This window comes from Caloenas nicobarica, chromosome 1 (genome assembly GCF_036013445.1).
Source record: "Caloenas nicobarica isolate bCalNic1 chromosome 1, bCalNic1.hap1, whole genome shotgun sequence".
Taxonomy (NCBI): Eukaryota; Metazoa; Chordata; class Aves; order Columbiformes; family Columbidae; genus Caloenas; species Caloenas nicobarica.
In genome coordinates this window covers 172351991-172373569 of record NC_088245.1, presented here as the reverse complement: position 1 = coordinate 172373569, position 21579 = coordinate 172351991, and the positions used below count along the sequence as shown (strand labels likewise).

General features: G+C 34.3%; 1 protein-coding gene across 1 annotated transcript in view; it reads left to right on the top strand.

Moving 5' to 3' along the window:
• Positions 1-21579, top strand: part of PIBF1 (progesterone immunomodulatory binding factor 1) — a 117553-nt gene that overhangs the window by 68234 nt on the left and 27740 nt on the right. Inside the window, exons 11-15 of the mRNA XM_065643125.1 lie at positions 2068-2233; positions 4898-5048; positions 8580-8670; positions 11873-11975; positions 17314-17444. Of these exons, the coding sequence (XP_065499197.1) occupies positions 2068-2233; positions 4898-5048; positions 8580-8670; positions 11873-11975; positions 17314-17444 (642 nt within the window). The remainder of the gene's footprint in view (positions 1-2067; positions 2234-4897; positions 5049-8579; positions 8671-11872; positions 11976-17313; positions 17445-21579) is intronic.

Below are 21579 nucleotides of genomic sequence, written 5' to 3'. Positions count from 1 at the left end.
ATATGCATTTGAAAAGCATCCTCAAGCAGAATTGACAGCAGTAGTCGATAACCAGATAGATAATTGGCATTTAGCAGTTTGAGTGCAATAACTGTTTGAGAACAAATGCCATACTGTTGAAAAAGAATTTTTTTCTTTAAAGAGTGACCTTTTCCTGAGCTCAGTAGGCAGAATTTTCAATCTCTGCTCACACAGCCTGTGTGGGAACAATCTCATTCATGCATTGGACTGTTTACTCATACACGGATGTCTACAGAGTGATTATAAAGGGCATCATAATGACACCTGTTTGTTCTGTTCAGGTTAATTCCAGTGAAAATTGCTTCCTCTTTGTGCCTTAGAAACACTCCTACATCTGAAATCCTCAGGGAAAATATTTGAAGTAATCCCCTTGTTTTTGTTAAAAGCTCTCAATCCCACCTAAAGATCAGGTGCTAAATAGGATGGAATTGTGTTGCAACTGCTATTTGACAAATGACAGCTAACATAACAGCCATGCTGGGTTAGTGTAAAGGTTTGTCTGGCATTCGAACAATTTGTTGATAAGTGACTTCTGTGTGAGAAGTACAATCCTGCATTTAATAGTTGTCAAAGGATTTCTCTGCTGAGTTTATTCAGTATCCTCTTGAGTAAGTGTTAATTTTTAGCATCTACATCATCTCATGGTAAGGAATTTCACAGCTTTCATGCGTGAAGAACAACTTCTATTTGTTTTCGTTCTGCATCTGCTAGCTTTGTTAGATGCCTTCTCATTTATCTGATGGAAAATAATAGATTCTATTCTCATTTTCCATGCCACTCAAGATGTTACAAGCCTTCTCCATTTTTCTTAACGCCATCTCTTTTCCAAGCTGTAGAGATTTAGTTTGCTTAAGTAATTTCTTCCACACAATGCAACTGTGTAAGTGCATGATGTTGCTGTTTGTCAAGGGTCAGCCTTATAACCCTTCTCTGATGCTTTACCCGTTCTATTATATTCCTTGTGAGGTCAGGTAATAGGACAGTGGTCAACATTCAGTGTCCAGGCAACAGCATGCAATCGTAAAATGACACAGTGATTTCTGTGTTTTCTCTATTACTTTCACAGTAATTCCCAAAATATTGGTTTTGACCTTTATTTAAAACTGAGCTGAAGTGTTCATGGATTTATCTGGTATAACCCCAAGATATCACTCGTGAATGAAAACAGTCAGCTAGGAGTTGATCATTTTATGCGTGTGGCTAGGATCATTTTTACAACCTGGGATTTACTTTGCATGTATCTCCTTTGAATTTCGTATGTTATTTAATGCTGAGATTCATAAGGATTTCTACTGTTCTTCGCATCACCCTCATTTTCTACAGTCCAGTATTTTAGTATTCTATCAGCAAATTTTTTTACCCCTCTTATTTGAGGTTGCCTATATAAGTAAAATGAGTGAAGTCCACCTATAATTACCTTACAGTGATATTCTCAAAAATATACTTCATTTCTGCTTTTTGAGAAGGACCTTTGGTTCCAAATGTGGAAATTAATACACCATTGTGGTCTCACATTTCTTCACGTCTTTGGGTATGGGAAAAAGCACTGTAGCTGATATCCACGATATCCCAAAGGGATATCCCAAGGAATGCAGCATTGGTATCACCGATGTCTAATACCACTTCTCCCTATCATGTGTAACACATGGTAGTGAAGACAGGAGACAACATCTCCTTAGTATCTCTTCCATGAAAAGACTTCAGTGCACATTGTGTACTGAGAAAGAGATTCATATTGATCTAAGATTTTTTAAAAATAAGGTATACTGTAAGGTCATTGTGATTTGATTATGCATTAGCTACATACTCTGAAAAGCTATGGACTAAGTGTTCCATGTTTTGTTGTCATTATAGGATTGAATTTTCCTAATAAAGTTTCAAATACAGGTTCAATTGTTACATAGATAACCAAACTAATACTTATTAAACTCTTAGAAATACTGTAATAATTTCTGAAATTTATACCTGTAATGAACAGAACTAGCATGGGTTTTAAGTTTGTTTATTTTTCAATCATCAACAATTTTTTTTCTTTTTTTCTTTGAGATATAGACAAATGCAACTTGGCACAGAAAGCAAAGTAGCTGAACTTCTTCACCAAAGTAAGTTAAAGTCCTTTGAAAATGAACACATTCAACTCATGCAACAAGAAACAGCTAAGAATCTTTCACAGTGCCAAATGGAATGTGAGAAATATCAGAGAAAGCTGGAGGTATGTCATATAAAGAGATTTTATGGGGCATTACATAGTGGTTTTCAATTAGAATGTAAATGGAAAAGCTTGGGGAAAAAATAACAAAGAACATACATGGCTGAATTAGTATCTCCACCCAATTCTGCTGAAGCAGAATCGAATGACAAAGCTTATTAAGTTTGATCAGTTCAATCGAAAACAAGACTTAGGGAGAGGAAGAAGGCAAAACAATCTCTCACGGAGAGATGTTGAAGACAGTACCTCGTTTATGCGTGGTATATATATGCTTGTATCACAAAACTGCTTATGTCAGTCTATGTGATTATTGTAGGGAGAGAAGACAGTTACACTGGAACAGCTATGGTGAATTCAGTATCATTAAAACTATGATTTGTAATAGTATTTTTAAGTAATAAAAATACTTTTTATTGATATGCAATTTTGGAAGAAATTTTTACAGCTAAAGAAGTCAAGGGGAGCATGGTGTATACAGCATTGAAAAGACCTAATGTTGCTAATCTTGTGGTGGGTTAACCTTGGCCAGCTGCCAGACACCCACCTGGTCACTCTCTCATTCCCCATCCTCAAGAGGACTGGGAGTGGTAAATAAGCTGAACAAGCTCCTCCGTTGATATAAAGATAGGGAGATCACTTGCCAGTTACCATCATGGTCAAAATAGACTTGACCTGAGGAAAATTAGTTTCACTCATTACCAATTGAAATAGATTTGGATGGTGAGAAACAAAGACAAATACTAAAACGTCTTTCCCCACCGCTTTCTCTTCTGGGTTTAACTTCCCTCCCAATATTCAGCAGAGCAAACTTACTTTAAAACAAAATTTCTTCACCTGTGTGAAATTAGTACCAAAATCATATTACTGAGCCCAATTTGTAAGATTTAAATGAGATTGGCAGCATATGTCTAAAACGAATGTCAGGATACAAACTGGACAGGACAGAATAAAAAACTTTTTCGAAGTGCCAGCTATGGCAGCCTTCATTTTTTGGGGAAGGATGCTGCTCTTCATGTCCCCAAATTTCTAGTCCTGAACCTGCCTAGGGTGATTATGAAAAGGAACTATGGAGTAAAAACAGAATTAGAGAGTTTTAGATAAAATGTAATTTCTTGTTTTGTCTGTATTAGGACATTCAGATCCCGGCTGATGAGGTTGGTTGTGGTCACGAGCACTGAGAGTGCCAGTTTTGCTGGCCTTTGGGGTTGCTGAACAGATTATTAATTGGCACAGATATGTCTAAACTTTGAGAAGATGATAGTTAAATTTGAGTTACATTTCCATTTTCTTTGTGGATATTTATTTGATCTGAATAACATCTTGAGTATTTGGCATTCAGTTCTACTAAGAATTTTGGCACTTCCTTTTCTTTTTAGAGAGAGGCTTTGAAACCCGTGCTTTTTCATTAAGAAGTGTTCTTGCAGAATTTAAATATTTGATGTCTGAATCTTTTACTTTTGTTCCTTTTGACTGAATTCTTATTTTTTTAATTTACTTTCTTATATATAGTATTGAGGTCCTGAGAGTTTTTTTCTTACCCTTCTTACAGGATATTGATCTTAATTAATAGCGTAGTCGCTAGTATCTTGTGGCTCAGCTACAACTGCTGTGTGAACCAACTCTTGCTTTTATTTGGATTTCAGCATAGACTAGTTTCTTTTCTTATGCATGCTAAACTAGGAAACAGATGGTTTATATGTTGCCGAATTTTAACCTATACGTTTATTGTTCTGTGACATTAGACCAATTTCTTTATATTCAAGTGGCTTGTTTCTTTAACCTTCGTGCATTCTTTAGTGGTTTTGACAGTGAATCTAGTTTACTGCTGTATACACTATACATATATTTCTGTATCTCAAGTTCTATATTCAGTTATCATTTTGAATGTTTACGATTTTTATTTGGGAAGTTACTATTAAATTTAGCTACAGTACTACTTGGTTATTACTTTACCTGTTTTGATGCGTGTGTGTTTGTTTTTTTCTGTGAAACATGTAGATTACTACTTACCAGGGATTTTCTTATTCTAGTTCCTTTTATAATATTTATATTGTCACTGTTGTTTTCTGTTTTCAAGCTTTAGTTCTTATACAGACCTTCATAACTTTTGAATATGTATCATTTTGTTTGAGCTTAGTGGATTAAGTATTTACATTAGTCCTGAATGTTAATGGCGTGTTACTTTTCAGTAATTAGTAAATAATAAAAATCTGCAGTGTCTTAAATACCAAACTTTGATATTCGTGGATTTACCATCCTGTGAAGGAACCTTCTTTTTTTAAATTGATAACTGAAATCTGAATACAGTTAAAACAATGAAAATAAATGCATTTACACTGTTTTGACTGCTGTATATTAATTTTATCTGTTACCTTGCTTTTCCTAACTCTCCTTTAAAATTCTTGTAGCTTTTTCAGAGATATATTCTTAGAATTACTAAGGCCTTACAAGGTAGGCATAAGTGATGTGACCTGAGAGTGTAATCTGTGCAAGATAACATAGTTGAAAAAATAACCACTTTTTAGAGCATTTTAATCTTTCCTGTGGAGAAGTTACATCAAATATGTGGTATCATACCGCTAAGCATTTTACATGTATTATATTTTGCATCTTTCATAAGTAGCTGTAATGCTGAATTCCTGATCTTTCCGCTATTCGTTCTCACAGGTGCTTACTAAGGAATTTTATAGTCTTCAGTCTTCTAGTGAAACACGCGTTATTGAACTTCAAACACAGAATTCTGACATTCAAGCAAGGCTAGATACTTACGAAAAGCTTGAAAAAGAGCTTGATGAGATAATATTGCAGACAGCAGAAAGTAAGTTCTGTCACAAATTATATTGTATCTCTAGGTGTTTCTGGCATTATGACAAGGTGTCTTGATTCTCATGGCACTTGGAAAGTGTTACAGTGCCTGTCATTCTCCCTACTTATGCCTGACAGTTAAGATCCAGTCATTATTTTGACAGAAAATATTAATGACCAGTTTCTAAATATATTTGTAAATATGCATCAAATAAACATGAACTTAGACATTGGGATATTAAAAATCATCTCTGTTTCTTTTTCACTGATTTATCTTTTCGTTATTCATTAAGGATTTATCATTAGATTCATTATCCATTATCATTAGATATGTTTTTTAGGATTCTCCTATTATTTATTTTGAATATCAAGAAACCCTCTTTGTTGACAGACAATTATGTTGCATAATACAATAGAGTGATTAATGTGAATTTTTGAATGAACGGGGAAAAAACCCTTTTTCTTGTGTTAAATTAATAATAATTAGACATTAAGTAGTTGCTTATTGGAGATCTGTCTGTTCCAAGTACTAAACCCTGGATTAAATTCAAGCCTGATTACTCTTGAAAAGTTTTGTCTCTGGTTGGCAAAAATAACAATATCTGTTCTCAAACACAGCAAAATTTCTGTGAAATCTCTATTGATATGACTCTCAGCCTAAATGAATCCACAAAGCAAGTAATTTCTAATTTGAAACTAAGACTCTAATCTTCAAGTCTTTTAGCCTATATGTAAACAGAGTAGGACATTTTAAGATTTCAAACTAATTCATATATCTCCATGTCCTTCTTTCTTTCTTTGCTCCTCCAAAAAATAATCACAATTTATAAATAATGTTTTCCAGGTAGAAGATCACTGCATAAGTTTTGTATATAAACAGTAATGTAGAGCAAAGGATGTATTACTAGAATGCGGTGATGTGTGTATATCTTTTGAAATTAGACTGTACATACTTTATTAATTTTATACACTGCATCTTGTACTTGTTAGAATAACATGACTACCCAAAGGTTCCAGTCTGACCATAAGCGTGTTTACTAAATACATGCTTATGTTTTAGTCGGTAACATGTTTTTTGAAGTGTATATATATAAACTTGCCTAAGGAGTATTTATGTATTGATACAGAATTTTTGGACCTTACCTTCTTTTTTTGTCCAAGGAGAAGACAGTTCAGAATGCTGGGTTTTGTGTACACTGATCTACGTTTTCTTATGCATCTTGTGATGGCAGCAAAGTTTTTAACAGAACTAAATAATTCTTCATCTAAAGTATTTATTTCAATTACGATTTATATTCTGTGCTACAGAATATGACTTAAAGAATGTTTCCAAATGGCCTGTTCTGTTAGAATATAATTACTTTATTTTCCAATTTTGTTGGAGAAAAAAGGGAGTTACAGTTCAATATTATTTTAATATACTTTTTATTTAATAACTTTGTTTTTTCTTACTATTATTAAGTGTCATAAACAGCTAAAGGTAGAAAAATAGTTGAAGGAAATATAATTATTTTTCAAATTTAATGTGTTCTGGAAATACTCCAGTCTATCTTTCATAGAATATCATTTAGGCTGAAGCATTGTGTGGAAGACAATTAGAATTTTCTATGGACTTTGGTGACAATAAGATTTTACTCTTCAGTCTTGTGGTCACTCCTTTACATTTCAATACCATGGAATATTTTTTTCTTGAGTTATGAAGCCTCTGCTTTTTTACAATATTTGGAGGTGCTGGTGGGGTTTGGGTTCTCTGGATTTTTTAATAAACTGTGTATTTGCACATGTGAGGTGGCTTTTGTCATATATTCTTATGAGCTTTTTAATTTTTCCTTTGGAGAATGTGCATGTGGAAGACATCAGTGAATTGTGACTGTTATTCCCTCATCATTATGCCTCACTTCATTAATATTGAAACAACAGCATATTCAGGAAACTATCAAGAATTTATGTAGCCACTCCTTACAGCATCTGACTGGTTTCCACATGAATGACAATAGTAAACTTTCTTGGCTATTTGTCTATTCTTCCTTTTCGGAGTAAAATGTTCACTTTGGGATATTTTTGTTGTAGGCTAGTTGTCCGATTTTCTTGCTTCCGTTGGTTAGTATCTTTTTAAGAAAAAGGTTGAACCTGTCTGTATCCTCACAGTGGTACTTTTTTGCTGAGTAGTGTAAAAAGTTGTCTTTATTAAGTGTCCATTAACTTGTAAAATGTATATTTTATGCCATGAAGTCAGGTGAAGGGCCTGGAAAGACATAAAAGAAGACAAGAGAATCACACACTGACACAGAACATTACTTTGGCTTGATAATCTACAACTGATGCAGGACTCTGCATTTGCTTTGCTAAAATTTGAGGTTCTTGTCAACCGATTTTTCCAGACTGTCGATGTCCCTCTAAATAGCAGCCCTGCCCCGAGTCTCCCGTGCTTCCTTCCCACCCCAGTCTGGTTGCTGCCTGTCTCAAACTTGTTGATGGTGCACAATATCCCATCATCTGCATTGTTAGTAACGATGTTGAAAAGTATTCACTCCTAAGCGATGCCAATAGTAAATGACTGTCCGTCGCACTTTGTATGACTGATAACCACTAATTGAGCCCAGGGGTCCATCTAATTTTCCATGCAGCCGCTGTCCCATTTATGAATTCCATATCTTGCCAGTTTGGCTTTGAGGATACTGTGAGAGGCTGTGTCAATGTCTTTGTCTTTACACTAGCTGAGGTGTCCAACTTCCACTGCTGCTTCTTACCAACACCACCAGTCACTGGGCCTCAGAAAGCTACCGAGTTAGTCAAACATCATTTGTTTTTGCCAGCTGTTCCAAACCACCTCTTTGTCCATGCTTGGAAGTAGCTTTGAGGGGGATTTGCTTTATAGCTTTCCCAGAGACTGATGTGAGGCTGACTGGTTTGTCATTCCCCAGAATCTCCTTCTTACCCTTCTCTGAGGCTGAGCATGGCATTTGTTTTCCTCACGTTATCAGAAATTTCTGATCACCACAGTCTTTCACAGATAGTGAGCAGCCTCACAGTGATGTCGTCTCCCTCAGCAACCTCAGATGTGTCTCTTATGGTCCCATGGACTTGTTTATGTCCAGTTGGCTTAAGCACTCCCTAATTTTATCTTCGTCTACTACTTCATGCATGCACAGAAAATTAATTCTTCAGAAAAAAAACCCTAAGCAACCTAACCCTGTACTACTGAACTAAACTTACACTATTAACGTGTATTTCGTGACTATACCAGTAATATGAATATTCAAGGACACCAAACTCTTTTCCTTTACTTTCATATTCCGTAATGTTAATCAGAAAAATAAAAAGTGAAAAGCCTGCCAGTGTTGTGAGAAATTAATGTATGGCACTATATTAATGCTAATTCTGAACAAAATTGTTCTACTGAAGTCCAGAATGTTATACCAACTGAAAATCCAGCTTGTAGAAAAACATTCGTGCATAATTATAAATAGAATTGCTTAGAAGTTTGTAAGTTCTTGCACTGTAATTATGTTCTTCAACAGTACCTTTCTGGAATTTTTTGCAGTGGAAAATGAAGTTGAAGCTGAAAGGGTCCTCTTCTCATATGGGTACGGTGCTAATGTTCCTACAACAGCTAAAAGGCGACTAAAACAAAGGTAAAAAAGTGCCTCCTGAAGTTACTTGTTCGAATTAAAGATATGTGCATTATGTTTTGTCTTAGAATCCAGCCAGTTTGATTAACATTAAGAATTTTTTTAATGACTTAAGTATACAGGAACAGAATGAAGACTAGGACCTGTTGGTGTGGTTGATGCATGTAAGTGAGCATATACATATTTTTCTAGGTCCTTGTCGTTCATAAAGATTAATTTTAATTGTATAAAACTAAACATCTGTAAAAATGGACTAGTTATATGGTTTACATTTATATAATAGGAAATAAGTTTTTAATACCCTAAAAATGATTGTATGTAATTGTAACAAAAACACATCTGTCAGGAAATTAAGGCGGCCAAGATTTCCAAGCATCACTATTTCATCTTTGCAAATACAGCATCTGATTCCAGTTGTATTTCTTCAGTTTGCTCTGGTACCGTTTGATCAATAGATAAAAATGATGCGTAGGCTGAATAACTTACTTCTTGATCACAGTAATTTTTAAATAATAAATTTATATTACGCACTGTCTTTAAGAAATAATAGTGACATTTGAAAGGCTCATTGTGAGCATAAAGGCTACAACCCACTGTGAAGTATAGGGAATGAGGATTTATTTATACTATTTTTAAACTGTGACCACAGCAAAACTTATTTTGCAGTTGTTTGAAATAGATATAAGTAGTATAAAAAGAAAACATAACCTCAGATTTTTATAATGGAGCAGTGGGATGATTTAGGTTGGAAGGAATATCAGAGCTAATATCAGGTCCAACACCCTGCTCAGAGCAAATCCAGTTGTTCAACAGCTTGTCCAGCTAAGTTTTGATTTTAACTATGGATAGAGATTCCACATCCTTCACAATATTAGGTCAGAGCAATGCGATTTTTTTTCTTTTTTTTTTTGTCCAGAATCCTCTCTCCAGCCTGGCAGAGGAGACACCACAATTAAGAAGGTGGTTCTCCCAGAATCAGACTCATTCCTTGCATTTCGAGTGTGCCTACAATTTTCTCAAATGCAGGAAAGTCAACTGCATAGTTTGTGTTATTGGTAGATTGTGACCATGCTCTCTTCTAGCAAACTGAGAAACTCTACCATCATTGGTAGACACACAAAAAGAGTAGAAAAACACAGCTAACGTGTAACCAGAGCTTCACAGTGTACATTTCTATTATTCAGGAGCTGGAAGTGAATTTTTTGTCACAGATAGCTGTTAGTTTAGTTGCTTTTGTCCTCTTAGCCTCCACCTTCTCCATGACAAAGATTATTTAACATCAAAAGTTACTAATGAGAAGTACAGGCAAATGATGGTCTATTAATGTTGCAACAAAGATTTATGGGCCACGTATTGCTTCTTCTGTCCTTTATATTTGTTTTTCAAGAAAGTGTTGTTGATACGATTGTCAATCAGATTAGACCTGTTGTGCATTGAGTTACATATTGCTGACAAATATCATAAAGATTTTATGTGGTACCTAACTTTGGCATGGCTTAGTTTGCTCTTTCGTGTTTTTTAGCCTCTTTGGATTGTTTACTTGTAAGATTTCTTTTTATATTGCATAAAATTCAAGGAAAAAAAAAGGCGGGGGGGCGCAGAACTCCCTAATACTGTTGCACGTCTGTTTCAGGAGACTGTTGAGAGTACTATAGCATCATTTCCTAAAACTTCAGTTCCTTCCTCCTCTGTCAATAGTTTGGGAACTTTTCTCAGTTTCAACTCAGATCCTACTTTTCCCCCACCTTATTAGGGTCAGTTATTATTTACACATAAAATAATTCTGCTAAGTCACCTTCGAATGGTGAATCTGACAATGAATAAACCAGAACTTCAGATATGCTTGGAAGACACTTTCTGAGCTTAGAAGAACTTGATAACACTTTGCTGACCATTATTTGGAGACTTAGAGTCTTACATTTTCAGTTTATGGACGGTATACATCCAGAGGCTAAGACTAAATTGGAGGGACTTCTCCCTTTCTTCAATATATAAGTTTCTGAAAAATGGCACACATTTAACTGGAAGGATAGATTGTTGTGGAGAGCCATTAGTCCAGTGGTTAAGGCACACTAAAAAGGGATATTAGCTCTGTATATCTTTCTCATTTTTAGGGCTCTGCATTTCCCATGTCATGTCATGAAACAGACTGGTGACTAGCGTACCTAAACACAGAGGGGAACAGCGATAAGTTCTCTAGATACAATTTTGATAATAAGCCACCAAGCTGCTGAATCCTACAAAGATGGCAGGATTCATTACCAGATATATACATTTAGAGATCTAATCATAGGTTAAATGCAGAGACTTGACGTCTAATGTCCCATTATAACCAATTCAATTCTAATCAATACTGTCAATGGAGTTTGGAGTACATTTCAGTTCACCATCCAGGAGTCCATTGCGGTGGAATATAGTCAGGCTCTACAGACTGTATGGAATAGGACGAGGTGATTAAGAACAGCTTGAAAGACCAGGTTAGATGTCTGGAATTATGCTCTGCAATTGCGTACAGAATCTTTGCATTGCTGCCTATGGAACTATGCTGCTGAATTGATTGTAAACTCTTCTGACTTTGGACAAGAAACATGCAAGAGCTTGAGGATCTAATTTTTTAACTGAGGTGTTTAAGTAACTCAGTAATCCTTTCTCTTCTAAGTTAATTTATGGATCTGCTTAGGAGTTTGTTTGGTTTGGTTTGTTTATTTTTGAGTGACAAGAACATTAATTATTTAGCGTATTAAAAGTCAGACAAAACAATGGTGCCTCTGTTTTGAAAATTATAAAATACTATATTTTTCAGTGTTCCACTACAAAATATAAATTAATATGCATTTTTAAAAAATTATGTAAAGAGAAGCCATTTAGAGTGTTACCTAAAGTTGCTAAAAAGTAAATAGTCACAATTAAACATTTTGGCCTGGTTACTGCAATTGTGTAGTATTGTAAGAATTCTATAGGTAATTACTTTGCAAAATATTACAATGGCATGACTGTGGGAATGCTATTTCAGTGCTGCTAAATTTTGTAATATTTTCATTGTTCTTCTAACTGACCTTTATGCATGTTTCACCATGTACTTTATATATTAGTATTTAAGCATTGGTGAAAAATTAAGGCAATCAAGTTCTGAAGTATAAATGTGGGAATTTCTTTTGCATATTTTGGAAAAAACTCAACTTGATCTTCCTTTTTACTGGAACAGTGTTCACTTGGCAAGGAGGTTACTGCAGCTAGAAAAGCAAAACTCGTTGCTTGTAAAAGATCTGGAACATCAGAAGGAACAAGTAACACAGATTTCACAAGAGGTAAATTACTGCTACATAAAAAATCAAATCTGTAGAGACTATAAACACTGCAGAACAGCTGTTCATAAAATGAAATATTTTCTAAAGTGTTTATTATCTATTTGATGTCAAAAAATGGCCTCATAATTAGCCAAAACTCTATGTTAAACTTTTTCAAAGAAGTTTATATTATATTTTGAAATGAAGATCAAAAGAGGGATTACTTTACAGGCTAAACAAGAATGTAAACCAGACAGACAATGTTCTGATTTCTGAAGAGGAGACCAGCTAGCCAAACTAGTTTGTTCTGTTTGATACTTAATTGTTCAATGAATACCTCATTACTTTTTACACAGCTCTTCTCTTAAATCACTTTTTAAGATATTTCTGTAAGTCCTTTTCTACATTGTTCAGTTCCTGAGTCTTTTGAATATACAAATCTAGGGAATGTTTAACATAAGCTGCTTTTTTAAACAGCTAAATTTTTTTTTTTACTTTGTTGCAATTAGTTTGATTTCATGATATTTTAGAATTCTGTATATAATACTTGAAATGACTTATTACATTGACACAGAGAACAAACACTAAACAGAACTCAGCTTGAAATCTCCCAGAATTAGGGCGAACTAATTTTTGGAAATATTTTTAAGATTGTCTTCTAAGTTTCTCTTAGGAACCAAAGAACTTCTGGATTTGCTATTAGATATTGTCACCATATAGAATTTCTAGGCTGACTGTTTCAGGAATGTGGTTAACAGTTTGATTTTTTTAAAGCCATGGTAATTATAATTTAGTATAACTACACCAATGTACTTTACAATGCAAATACTTGCATTTTCTATATATTTTAAAATTACATTAATTTTATGTATTTTATATTATTTTGTATATATTATTTCACTGGAAGATACATGAACAGTGAAGTTTTTGTAAAGTTTTTTTTAATCATTGCTACAATTTATTATGAATTCTTCTTAGATATAGCCTAGTAATTTGTATTTGATGAACGTATCTTTCAAGAGATTTGTGAATCCAATGTTATCCTTGGTAATTTTCTCTATCACTATTCTTTCACTATAGTTAAAATCTATGCTTTATTTCCTACTTAAATCTGTCTGGTTTCCATTTCAATACATTTCTTCTTACCCAAAGTGGTTTTATATTTGCTTCTAGATCACCGATAAAAGATTCAGTACCAGTGACCTTAGTTGCAATTCCTGCAAAATTCCACTAGAACATCTTCACCTCATTTTTATTCTCCCATGACATGTTGTGTAGCCCTTTCTTGATCTTCTGTCATATAATTGTATAGTTTAAATTGGAATGTCATCCAGTACTAAGTTACATTAATGTCTTGCAGATAGCTAATCCACAGCTACTAAGCCTGTTAACATCAAATTCATAAGGTTAAGTAAAATCTTTTAAGACCTGCTTGCTATTAAACTCATGTCTGGCATTCAGGTCTGAATACTTAATCAGATTTCTTTCTTCCTCTTTTTTTTAATTTTGCAAATGATTCTAGACCATTTAGTTTGCTATAAATTACTGAAGAAATTCTGCTTGCCATCCTTCAATATGTGCACAAAGACTTTACAATTGTTATTAATGGTCTGGAAAATAGTTCATCATTCTCTTGTTGTACGAACTGATCATCTGACTTCTTCTCAAACAGAGGGCAGAAGATTTTATTGAAAACTTGTGTATTTTCTTCAGCATTAATACAGTTTTACCGTATCTCTGCCATAATGGGTTGTACTGTTTCTAGGATTTATTCACTCCCATTTTTTTTATTCTAAGAGTTTTATGCCTGTAGCTCCTCTTGTAAATTTTCTGGATTTTGTATGTTATACTGATTACTATCTATTATCTTTCCTTATGTAGTTAAAATTCTTAAACTTCTCTTCGCTGTCTTTACTGCATCCCCTAAGCTGGGATAGGTTTTTACTCCAAGCTATCGTCTTTCCTTTTTTTTTTGTTTAATATAGATATACATGTATATATTTTCTAAGGGCAAAATAGAGATCCTGTTGACTACAGCATGCTCAGGTAGCCAATTATTATGCTTTTGGCTGACAGTTTGCTCAGTCATCTAGATTAAAAGAGGATGGATTGAAAGCTGATGCCAAAGTGATTGGACACACTTTTCTTTCGAACTTTGATTAAATACTGGGATTTCACTGCAGTATTTATGATACAACTTTAAAAAAAAAACTTCTTAGGGAGGAAAAGAAAAACATTCAAATAACTACAAGTGATGCTCTTTCTAAGATTATTTTTTAGACTGTCTTCAACTAATTGCTGTAGAGCTTTATAGAAAGGGATCATATTGATCCTCTGGGAAAGTTAAGCATTACCAAGGACAAAATATTGACTTCTGCATAATTTCATTCATTTGATGGAAGTCTGATATAATGTGCCTGCTTGAAAGTTGGAACCAAATGGAAAAGCTCAGATGTTGAAAGCAACTTGTTGGGCTTCAGTTAGTCCCATTATAGTTTGTCAGACTTTATTTAACTGCAGGATCCTATCTGTTTTCAGGTCTGTGACACAGCATTAGAAAACAATTTTCCTTTGAAGTCCTCTTTCTGTTGTTTTGTATAGCAGTGATCTGCAATGTCAAAGAAGGTATTGAGACTTATTTCATACCACAGAAGGTTTGTTGACAATGTCTAGGACAAACAGAATAAAGGAATTCTAATGACCTGTTACAAGAATGATCCTCAGCTCGTTATAGATCAGTTTATTGCCTCTGCAGCTCGCTGTGTGTTACTCTCAATAAGAGGAAGGCTATACATAGCTTCTGCAAAGTAGTGATCTGCAATTACTACATTTAGTGCCCAATCTAAATTTTGGAATGAATTCACTTTGCAGAGGTTTTGAAGAACAGTGCCGGAACTGATGGATAGACAGTCCCTTGTGTCTAGAAGGCTAATATAGTCTTTGGGAGGCTTAAAAATCACATACCGAGTCAGTATATAGTAAAAGCAATACCCTAGATAAAGAATTTTGCTAAGCCGATATATTTGGCTTGCTGCTAAATGGCTTTTTCGAGCATTCATCATAACATTGTATTTGTGCTTTTCGTATGCCTTGATTGAAACACTTTTACCAAAAGCAGGTTTTCATCTTGCTCTGAAAGAGAGTATAGATCAATGATGAAATCCTTCAGCTTGATAGAGATGTCCATTGAGGGGTAAATAATAAATGCCCAATTACAAGGTCTCAGATTTGTCTCTTAAAAGAATGACACAGAAATACTTAAGTAAATCTTGTACTTTAAGGCAGAAGAAATCAAAGTTGCCTACAAAAAAATGTGCTTTTGCTCAAGGATAATGCTTAATTTATATACATTTGTGTATATTAGTAAAATTGAGCCATTAAATGCATTTAATGCTTAATTGATTAAAGTTTAATGACAGCTTCTTTTAATTTTATGGAATCAAATGAGCAAAAAAGCACCACCATGGAGAGGGAAGGTACAGCCTTTCTTCAGAACAGCAACATGCTTTTAGCTGGTAAAGTTAGCAAGTTAACAGATGACTTAGCAGCATCAAACCAAGCTTACACCACCTCCCTTGTCCCACTGAAGTACTTTAATTCTTATCAGTGAGAACAATGAGGAGCTTCACAGTGTAGTGACAGCATCCTTTGAAAGTTCTTAGGCTATCAAGAACAGGATTCCAAACAAGATCAGTTTGATTAATGTTCTCCTATAATGGCAGCCTCAAGGTTTTATACTGCAATTTTTAGACCATCCTAGAGATAACTACTCCATGTCTTGAAATTACCAGTTTGTCATGTGAAGACTCTCCGTTGTCTTCCTCAAAGAGATCTTTTTTGATAACTTGTACTCTTAAAAAAAATAATAGCTTTTTAAATTGCTTATCGATTTATTGAAGATAACGAGTTTCTTCAAGAAGATGGTTGTCTCTTTTATTTACTTCTCTACAATAAACTTGGATTTTCACTGTGAACTAGAATAGGTGTTTCCTGAAGGAACTAGTGTATTTAAATAATACTGAAGGATTTGCATTAATTGGAAGAAGTACAATGTTATTGTCTCTCATTTCACTTTTTAAAACATGGAGTTAACTCCCCTTTAAGTAAGTTTAGTAAGGTGAGCAAGCAAACTTTTGTCTATATTCTGTTTTTTCATAAATGTGAACCATTATAAGTTCTTTGCACATTTGATACAGTATAGAGGGCAAAAGTAAAACTTCAATAAAAATATAATGGCATCAGATAAAAAAGGAAATACATTCTCATGTTTTGAAAATTGTGAATAGGAGGGAAATCTGATTTTAGGAAAGTCCCGAAATATTATTTAAATGGGCTAGTTGTATAGGAAGGGTTTGGTTGGTTGGTTGGGTTGGGTTTTTTTTCCTCTGCTTTTGTGGAACAACATAAAATAAGAAAGCTGTCTCCAGAGTCAGATTTGGCAAATGTAGATTGTTTAATCTATCAAGAAATTTTATAAACTAATTGGAAAGCTTAACCATTTTCCATTAAATTCGTTCCATTAGACCTGTTTGTATCTAAACTTTTAAAAGATTTTAATTTATTTTTTAATAAAATAAAAAAAAAAAATTTTAATAAAAGATTAATTTATTTTTTTTAAATAAAATTTTATTTTATTAGTGTTCTTGACTTATATGTACTCCAGCTGCTGAAACTGCTAAGTCTTGATATGTGATCTTAATTCTGTACGTATTTTAGTGCATTATCTTGTTATGTTGCTCAAGATGCAAGCCATATCATGCAAGCTTTTTAGACCTAGTGATCCTAATTTGTTCAGAGAATAGGGCTAGAAAGGTTTGTTTCCTACTTATGAGTATGACACTTATTTTATAATACTCTTGTAAACATCCCCTTGGATTTCACTGCTCATATACAGTAATTGATTGAGGAAAGGGGACTTTTCTTCCATTATTACTGTGTTTTCATTTAGATTAAGTTTCCAAACTGAAAATTCTATTGTAATGGTATACTGTTTTTAAAAAGTCACTTGTGGTCAATAAGGTGAACAGACAGATGCCTTGTCTATACTAATTCTTTTCATCAACGGAAGCTGTTACATGAAAACTCTTGAAAATGCAGGTTAGGGAAGTGTAGAGAGTGGTAGCATGATTGCAGTGAAAATATCATATGATTGGAACAGAAAAATGAGAGAATAATATACTAGATAGTAATTTGAGTTGTGGTTTGTTTTTTTTTTTTTTTGTGAAATAACAGGTTTGGTTTTTATATTATTATGCAATGGGTAATAATCAATAATATCCAATACTAATTTACTAATAATCAAATAATTGTACTTTATGAATTATAAAGTTTATAGTAGAAATAATTCTTCTTTTGGCAGCTCGACAGAGCAAATTCTTTGTTGAGTCAAGTACAACAGCCATACAAATACCTCATTGAAATTGTGCAACAGAGAGATTCTCAAATAAGTCTACAGAAGGAACACATTACACAACTTGAAAAAGATGTCAGGTAATTAAAATCACTGTTTCTTTATTTTAAATTGAAAGTAAAATCACTTATGTGTTTATCATTAGAAAACAATTATGTTATTGGCCATGAAGTAGGAGATGTTGACACTCCCTCATTGATTAAGTCCAGTCTTTATGCTGGAACTCTGGCATCTGTGATTTCTCACATACTGTCAAAAAAGTCACTCAAGGTTTGGAAAGGCAGCAACATCAGTCAAGTTTAAAGTGAGTTTGGAGTTGAGAAGAGCTCTCATGAAGTAGAGGGATGTTCAGAAGAGCGATGGGAAAGAATGACACACCAGATGTACCAAAGTAAAAATAAAGAAATAAAGTCAGAGAAAAATAATAGACTAGTCCACCAGCAAAGGGTATTTTGGGCTTAACTTGAGCAGACTTCCTCTAGTGGAGACTCTGATTTGCTGTTATATCCAGCTGTCAGAATTCTCTGACCACTGAGCAATTTGCCACTGTCATGTAGCTTTATAGACTATGTTTAACATGTGGTTGCCAAGTGAACTGTTATAACCCTTGATTTTCAGGGAAGTCAATAGCTGCGTCCCACTGCACTACAGAAGAATTAGCATTTTAACTATTAAGCGTTTATGTGGTATCTTGGTTTAGGAAGCGCATACGGTTAACAATTATGACACATTAATGTGATTGTATTATGAAGCAATTATATGAAAAATACAGGTTTTTTCTGACAAAGCTGCTGAAGCAATGAAAATAGAAAAATTAGGACTCAGCATAGCTAAATACTTTATGCTGCATACTCTGTTAGATATGTATCTATTCAGAGTGTTTTGGTGGTTTGGGATAGTATTTGTTATGCCTTGAGGAATACCTAAAAATGCTTATTATCTAGGTAAATAAATACATAAATCAATACATTTATAAATAAACTAAAATATTCTTTCATACTTCCTGACAAGATATCTTTCACTGGGCTGAACTTTGATTCAGTAAGAATAGATATTTTTTTTATTCGAGAATCAAGTGCTTTTAATATTTTCCTGGACTTGATATAAGAGAAACTTCTAAATTGTATTATAAATAATATATTACAAATTTTTCCAGGACACAAAAAAATCACAATGTTCTCTATATATGCAGGATCTTACTTGCCAATTGTGAAAAAAATCATCAAAGAATTGATCACTAGCAAATTAAATTTTCAGATTACGGGAACACAAAAACATCTTTCATTATTCACATAGCAGTTCGAAAGTCTCTGAAGAGCTAGAAAAAAGGGGAGTAAATATAATAGGTGAGGTCATTTCTGAAAGTGTATGTTTCATGCCTTTAAAATATGTAATACTTTTAAACGCATTATTAGCATTGATCCTCTTGAGTTTTTATGGCTCATTACAAATAATCTGTATGCCCAGATATTCTTCCTAAATTTAGCCTACAAATTAAGGCACCTAAATTAGGAACTTAGTCACATCAGCTTTCCTTAGTAGTTCACAGAGGAAGTGGCATCTCCAAAAAGCAATTCAGATTTTGGATGGAGTGAGTCATTTGCTAGAGATGCCTGTTACTCTCCATTAAATATAAAGGGAATTTTTGGCATCTTTAAAGTGCCTGAGGTTAAGGAAGAAAATGGATCCGCACCACAGTGCGAGCATTCATGGTAAACATACCAGCAGTACTGTCCTGTGGTGAGCTGGGGTGTGCTCACCACTAGTCCGTGTTTCTGTAAATAAAAGTGTGGTCTAACAAAAAAATATTTTTATCCTTAATGGTTTCGTCGCAAAAAAGTAACACCTACTTTGCACATCAAATGTTTTGGTAAGAAGTTTTTTTCCTGTAGTTTCCAACATTCCTTGTATACTAAAAATACTCATCATTCAACTATCACAAGTTTGCCTCAACTTTGCCGTGGTTTCATAGGCCAGTGAAATTCTAATGTCTTAGGGCTTCTGGTACATATCACTAGTCCCTAATTTTGCTATTCATAACTCCACATTCAAATCAAACGTCCTAAACTGTTAGCTGATATTCCCTGGGGCACAGGAGAAAATATAAGCTAGTATAAAATTGATAATGTTGCTCCTTTGCTTTCCCATAAGTGAGAGGAACGTTAGGGGACAGGATTTCTCACCAGAGAACCATTACATTCCTGCAGTCTTTTGTCATGAGGATAGCCTTTTGGAATCTGCTGATGCCAGTTTTAAATTAAAATATCCTTTAGGTGATTTCAGATTACTTTGTGGACCAGTCTAGCTCCCAGCTATTCCAGAACTGAATCAGAATGGGATTTAAGTAAATTAGTGATAATCCCTACCAAATATATACTGAGTGAAGCTCTTCTGGATCAAAAGATTTAGACCACTATTCCTATCCTTCTTTCTCAGTTTATTAAATGGTATTTTGTTGGTTTGCGTGTGGAATATTTTTGAGAGGATGAGTTCAGAGAATTAATGCTCCTCAAGGAGGGCCCTAAATTCTGCAGATGATGTTGATGCTATTAGAAAAGTGATAGTGAAAACACTAAACATGGCTTATGAAGCCTGGTTTCTCTGTATCTTAGCTCTGAGGGAAAAAGTTAATATTTGTAAAGATATTTCAAAAGGAAATTTTTTTTCAACCATTACCTATAATTAATAGTTAATACTGCAGTTCTGCAGTAGTAGCCTCTTTGAGGTTTAATTTATACTACAGTTACACAAAGCATATTATAATTTTTTTAATTTTACATCCAATACATGCATTAGTTTTATTTCTAAAAATCAATTTCACAAGTACCAGCTAATGGAAAAATAATGTTCAATTTCTTGTTTTCAGACAGACCTTTAAAAATACTATTCAAAAATACTATTTAAAAATACTATTCAAAATATTATTAAAAAAATTTCATATTTGAGTACCAGATTGTAAACAAATTAACATAGTGTTGATATGCCTGCACCCTCCCAATCAAGACTGAATACTTCGTTTTATCCTCACAGCTACCCTATGCTTGATCATGCTTTGCCTTCCTTCATGTTTAGTGTGCAGAATCTATGATTCAGAAGTGTTCTTTTTGCCTTATGTTTTTATCTTATCTGCTCATCAAGAGAGATGGTTCTGCATTATGTAAATCATGGATTCCCTAAGCAGAGCAGTCACACCTGTGTTATCAGTGCCAGTGTTTTCTATCACCTCTCATTTAACTTGAGTGTGGAGGGATCAGCAAGGACTAATTTGCAAGTGAATTTAATTTTTTAGACTTAATTGGCTTCTATGCACAGTGATGACGGCCAGTAATCTTTTTAGAACATGCTCCTTGGGTGGTTAAGTTCCAGCAGATTTCCCAGGATGATGAGTCAGTACTTTCTTGCAACCTTATAAATATTTTGCAGCAACCTGCAGTGCTGTGTATTTCCTTGTCTATTGAGAAGGCTGTTGGTTGCCGTTGGATGTGGTTTTGACTCTGTGATGAAATAGACTTGATGAAATAGTCTTGATGAAATCATCACAAGAGGAAGGCAACTGTGAGGAAGGCTGTCTATGACAGCAACCTCCTTAGTTAGGGCTGTGGGTGTTCTTGTGCCATATTTCTACCGATTTTTTGCAAAATGACCTAAAGTCACTTATAATGCAGTCCCTTGACAGGCAACAGACGTGTTCAGAATTCCCCACACTGTGACATTCTGTGAGTGTCATTTCTGACGGCAGTTACTTCCACAAGAGGAGTGGGACAGATTCAGGCAGATCATTTTGATATAATACTCTTGAGAAGTCCTACAGACCTATATGTTTCCTTCCAACGCGGTCTTAAAATTCACTCTAACCAGAGCAGCTTATGCCTTCATCCTTAACCATCACACCTCTAGAGCAGGGGTGTCAAACTCATTTTCACTGGGGGTCACATCAGCCGCTCGATTGCCTTCCAAAGGCCGAATGTCATTTTAGGACTCTATAAATGTAAATACTCCTAGATTTATACAGTCCTAAAATGACATTCGGCCCTTGGAAGGCAATGGAGAGGCTGATGTGGCCCCCAGTGAAAATGAGTTTGACGCCCCTGCTCTGGAGCTAAGGCCGTCTTTCAGGCTGTTTGTATCAAAATGTCTTCCTTGCTTGGAAGGACTATTCAAATAGTACTCAAGGTTGCTTATGTCAATAGCTGTCAAACCGAATCATAGAATCAC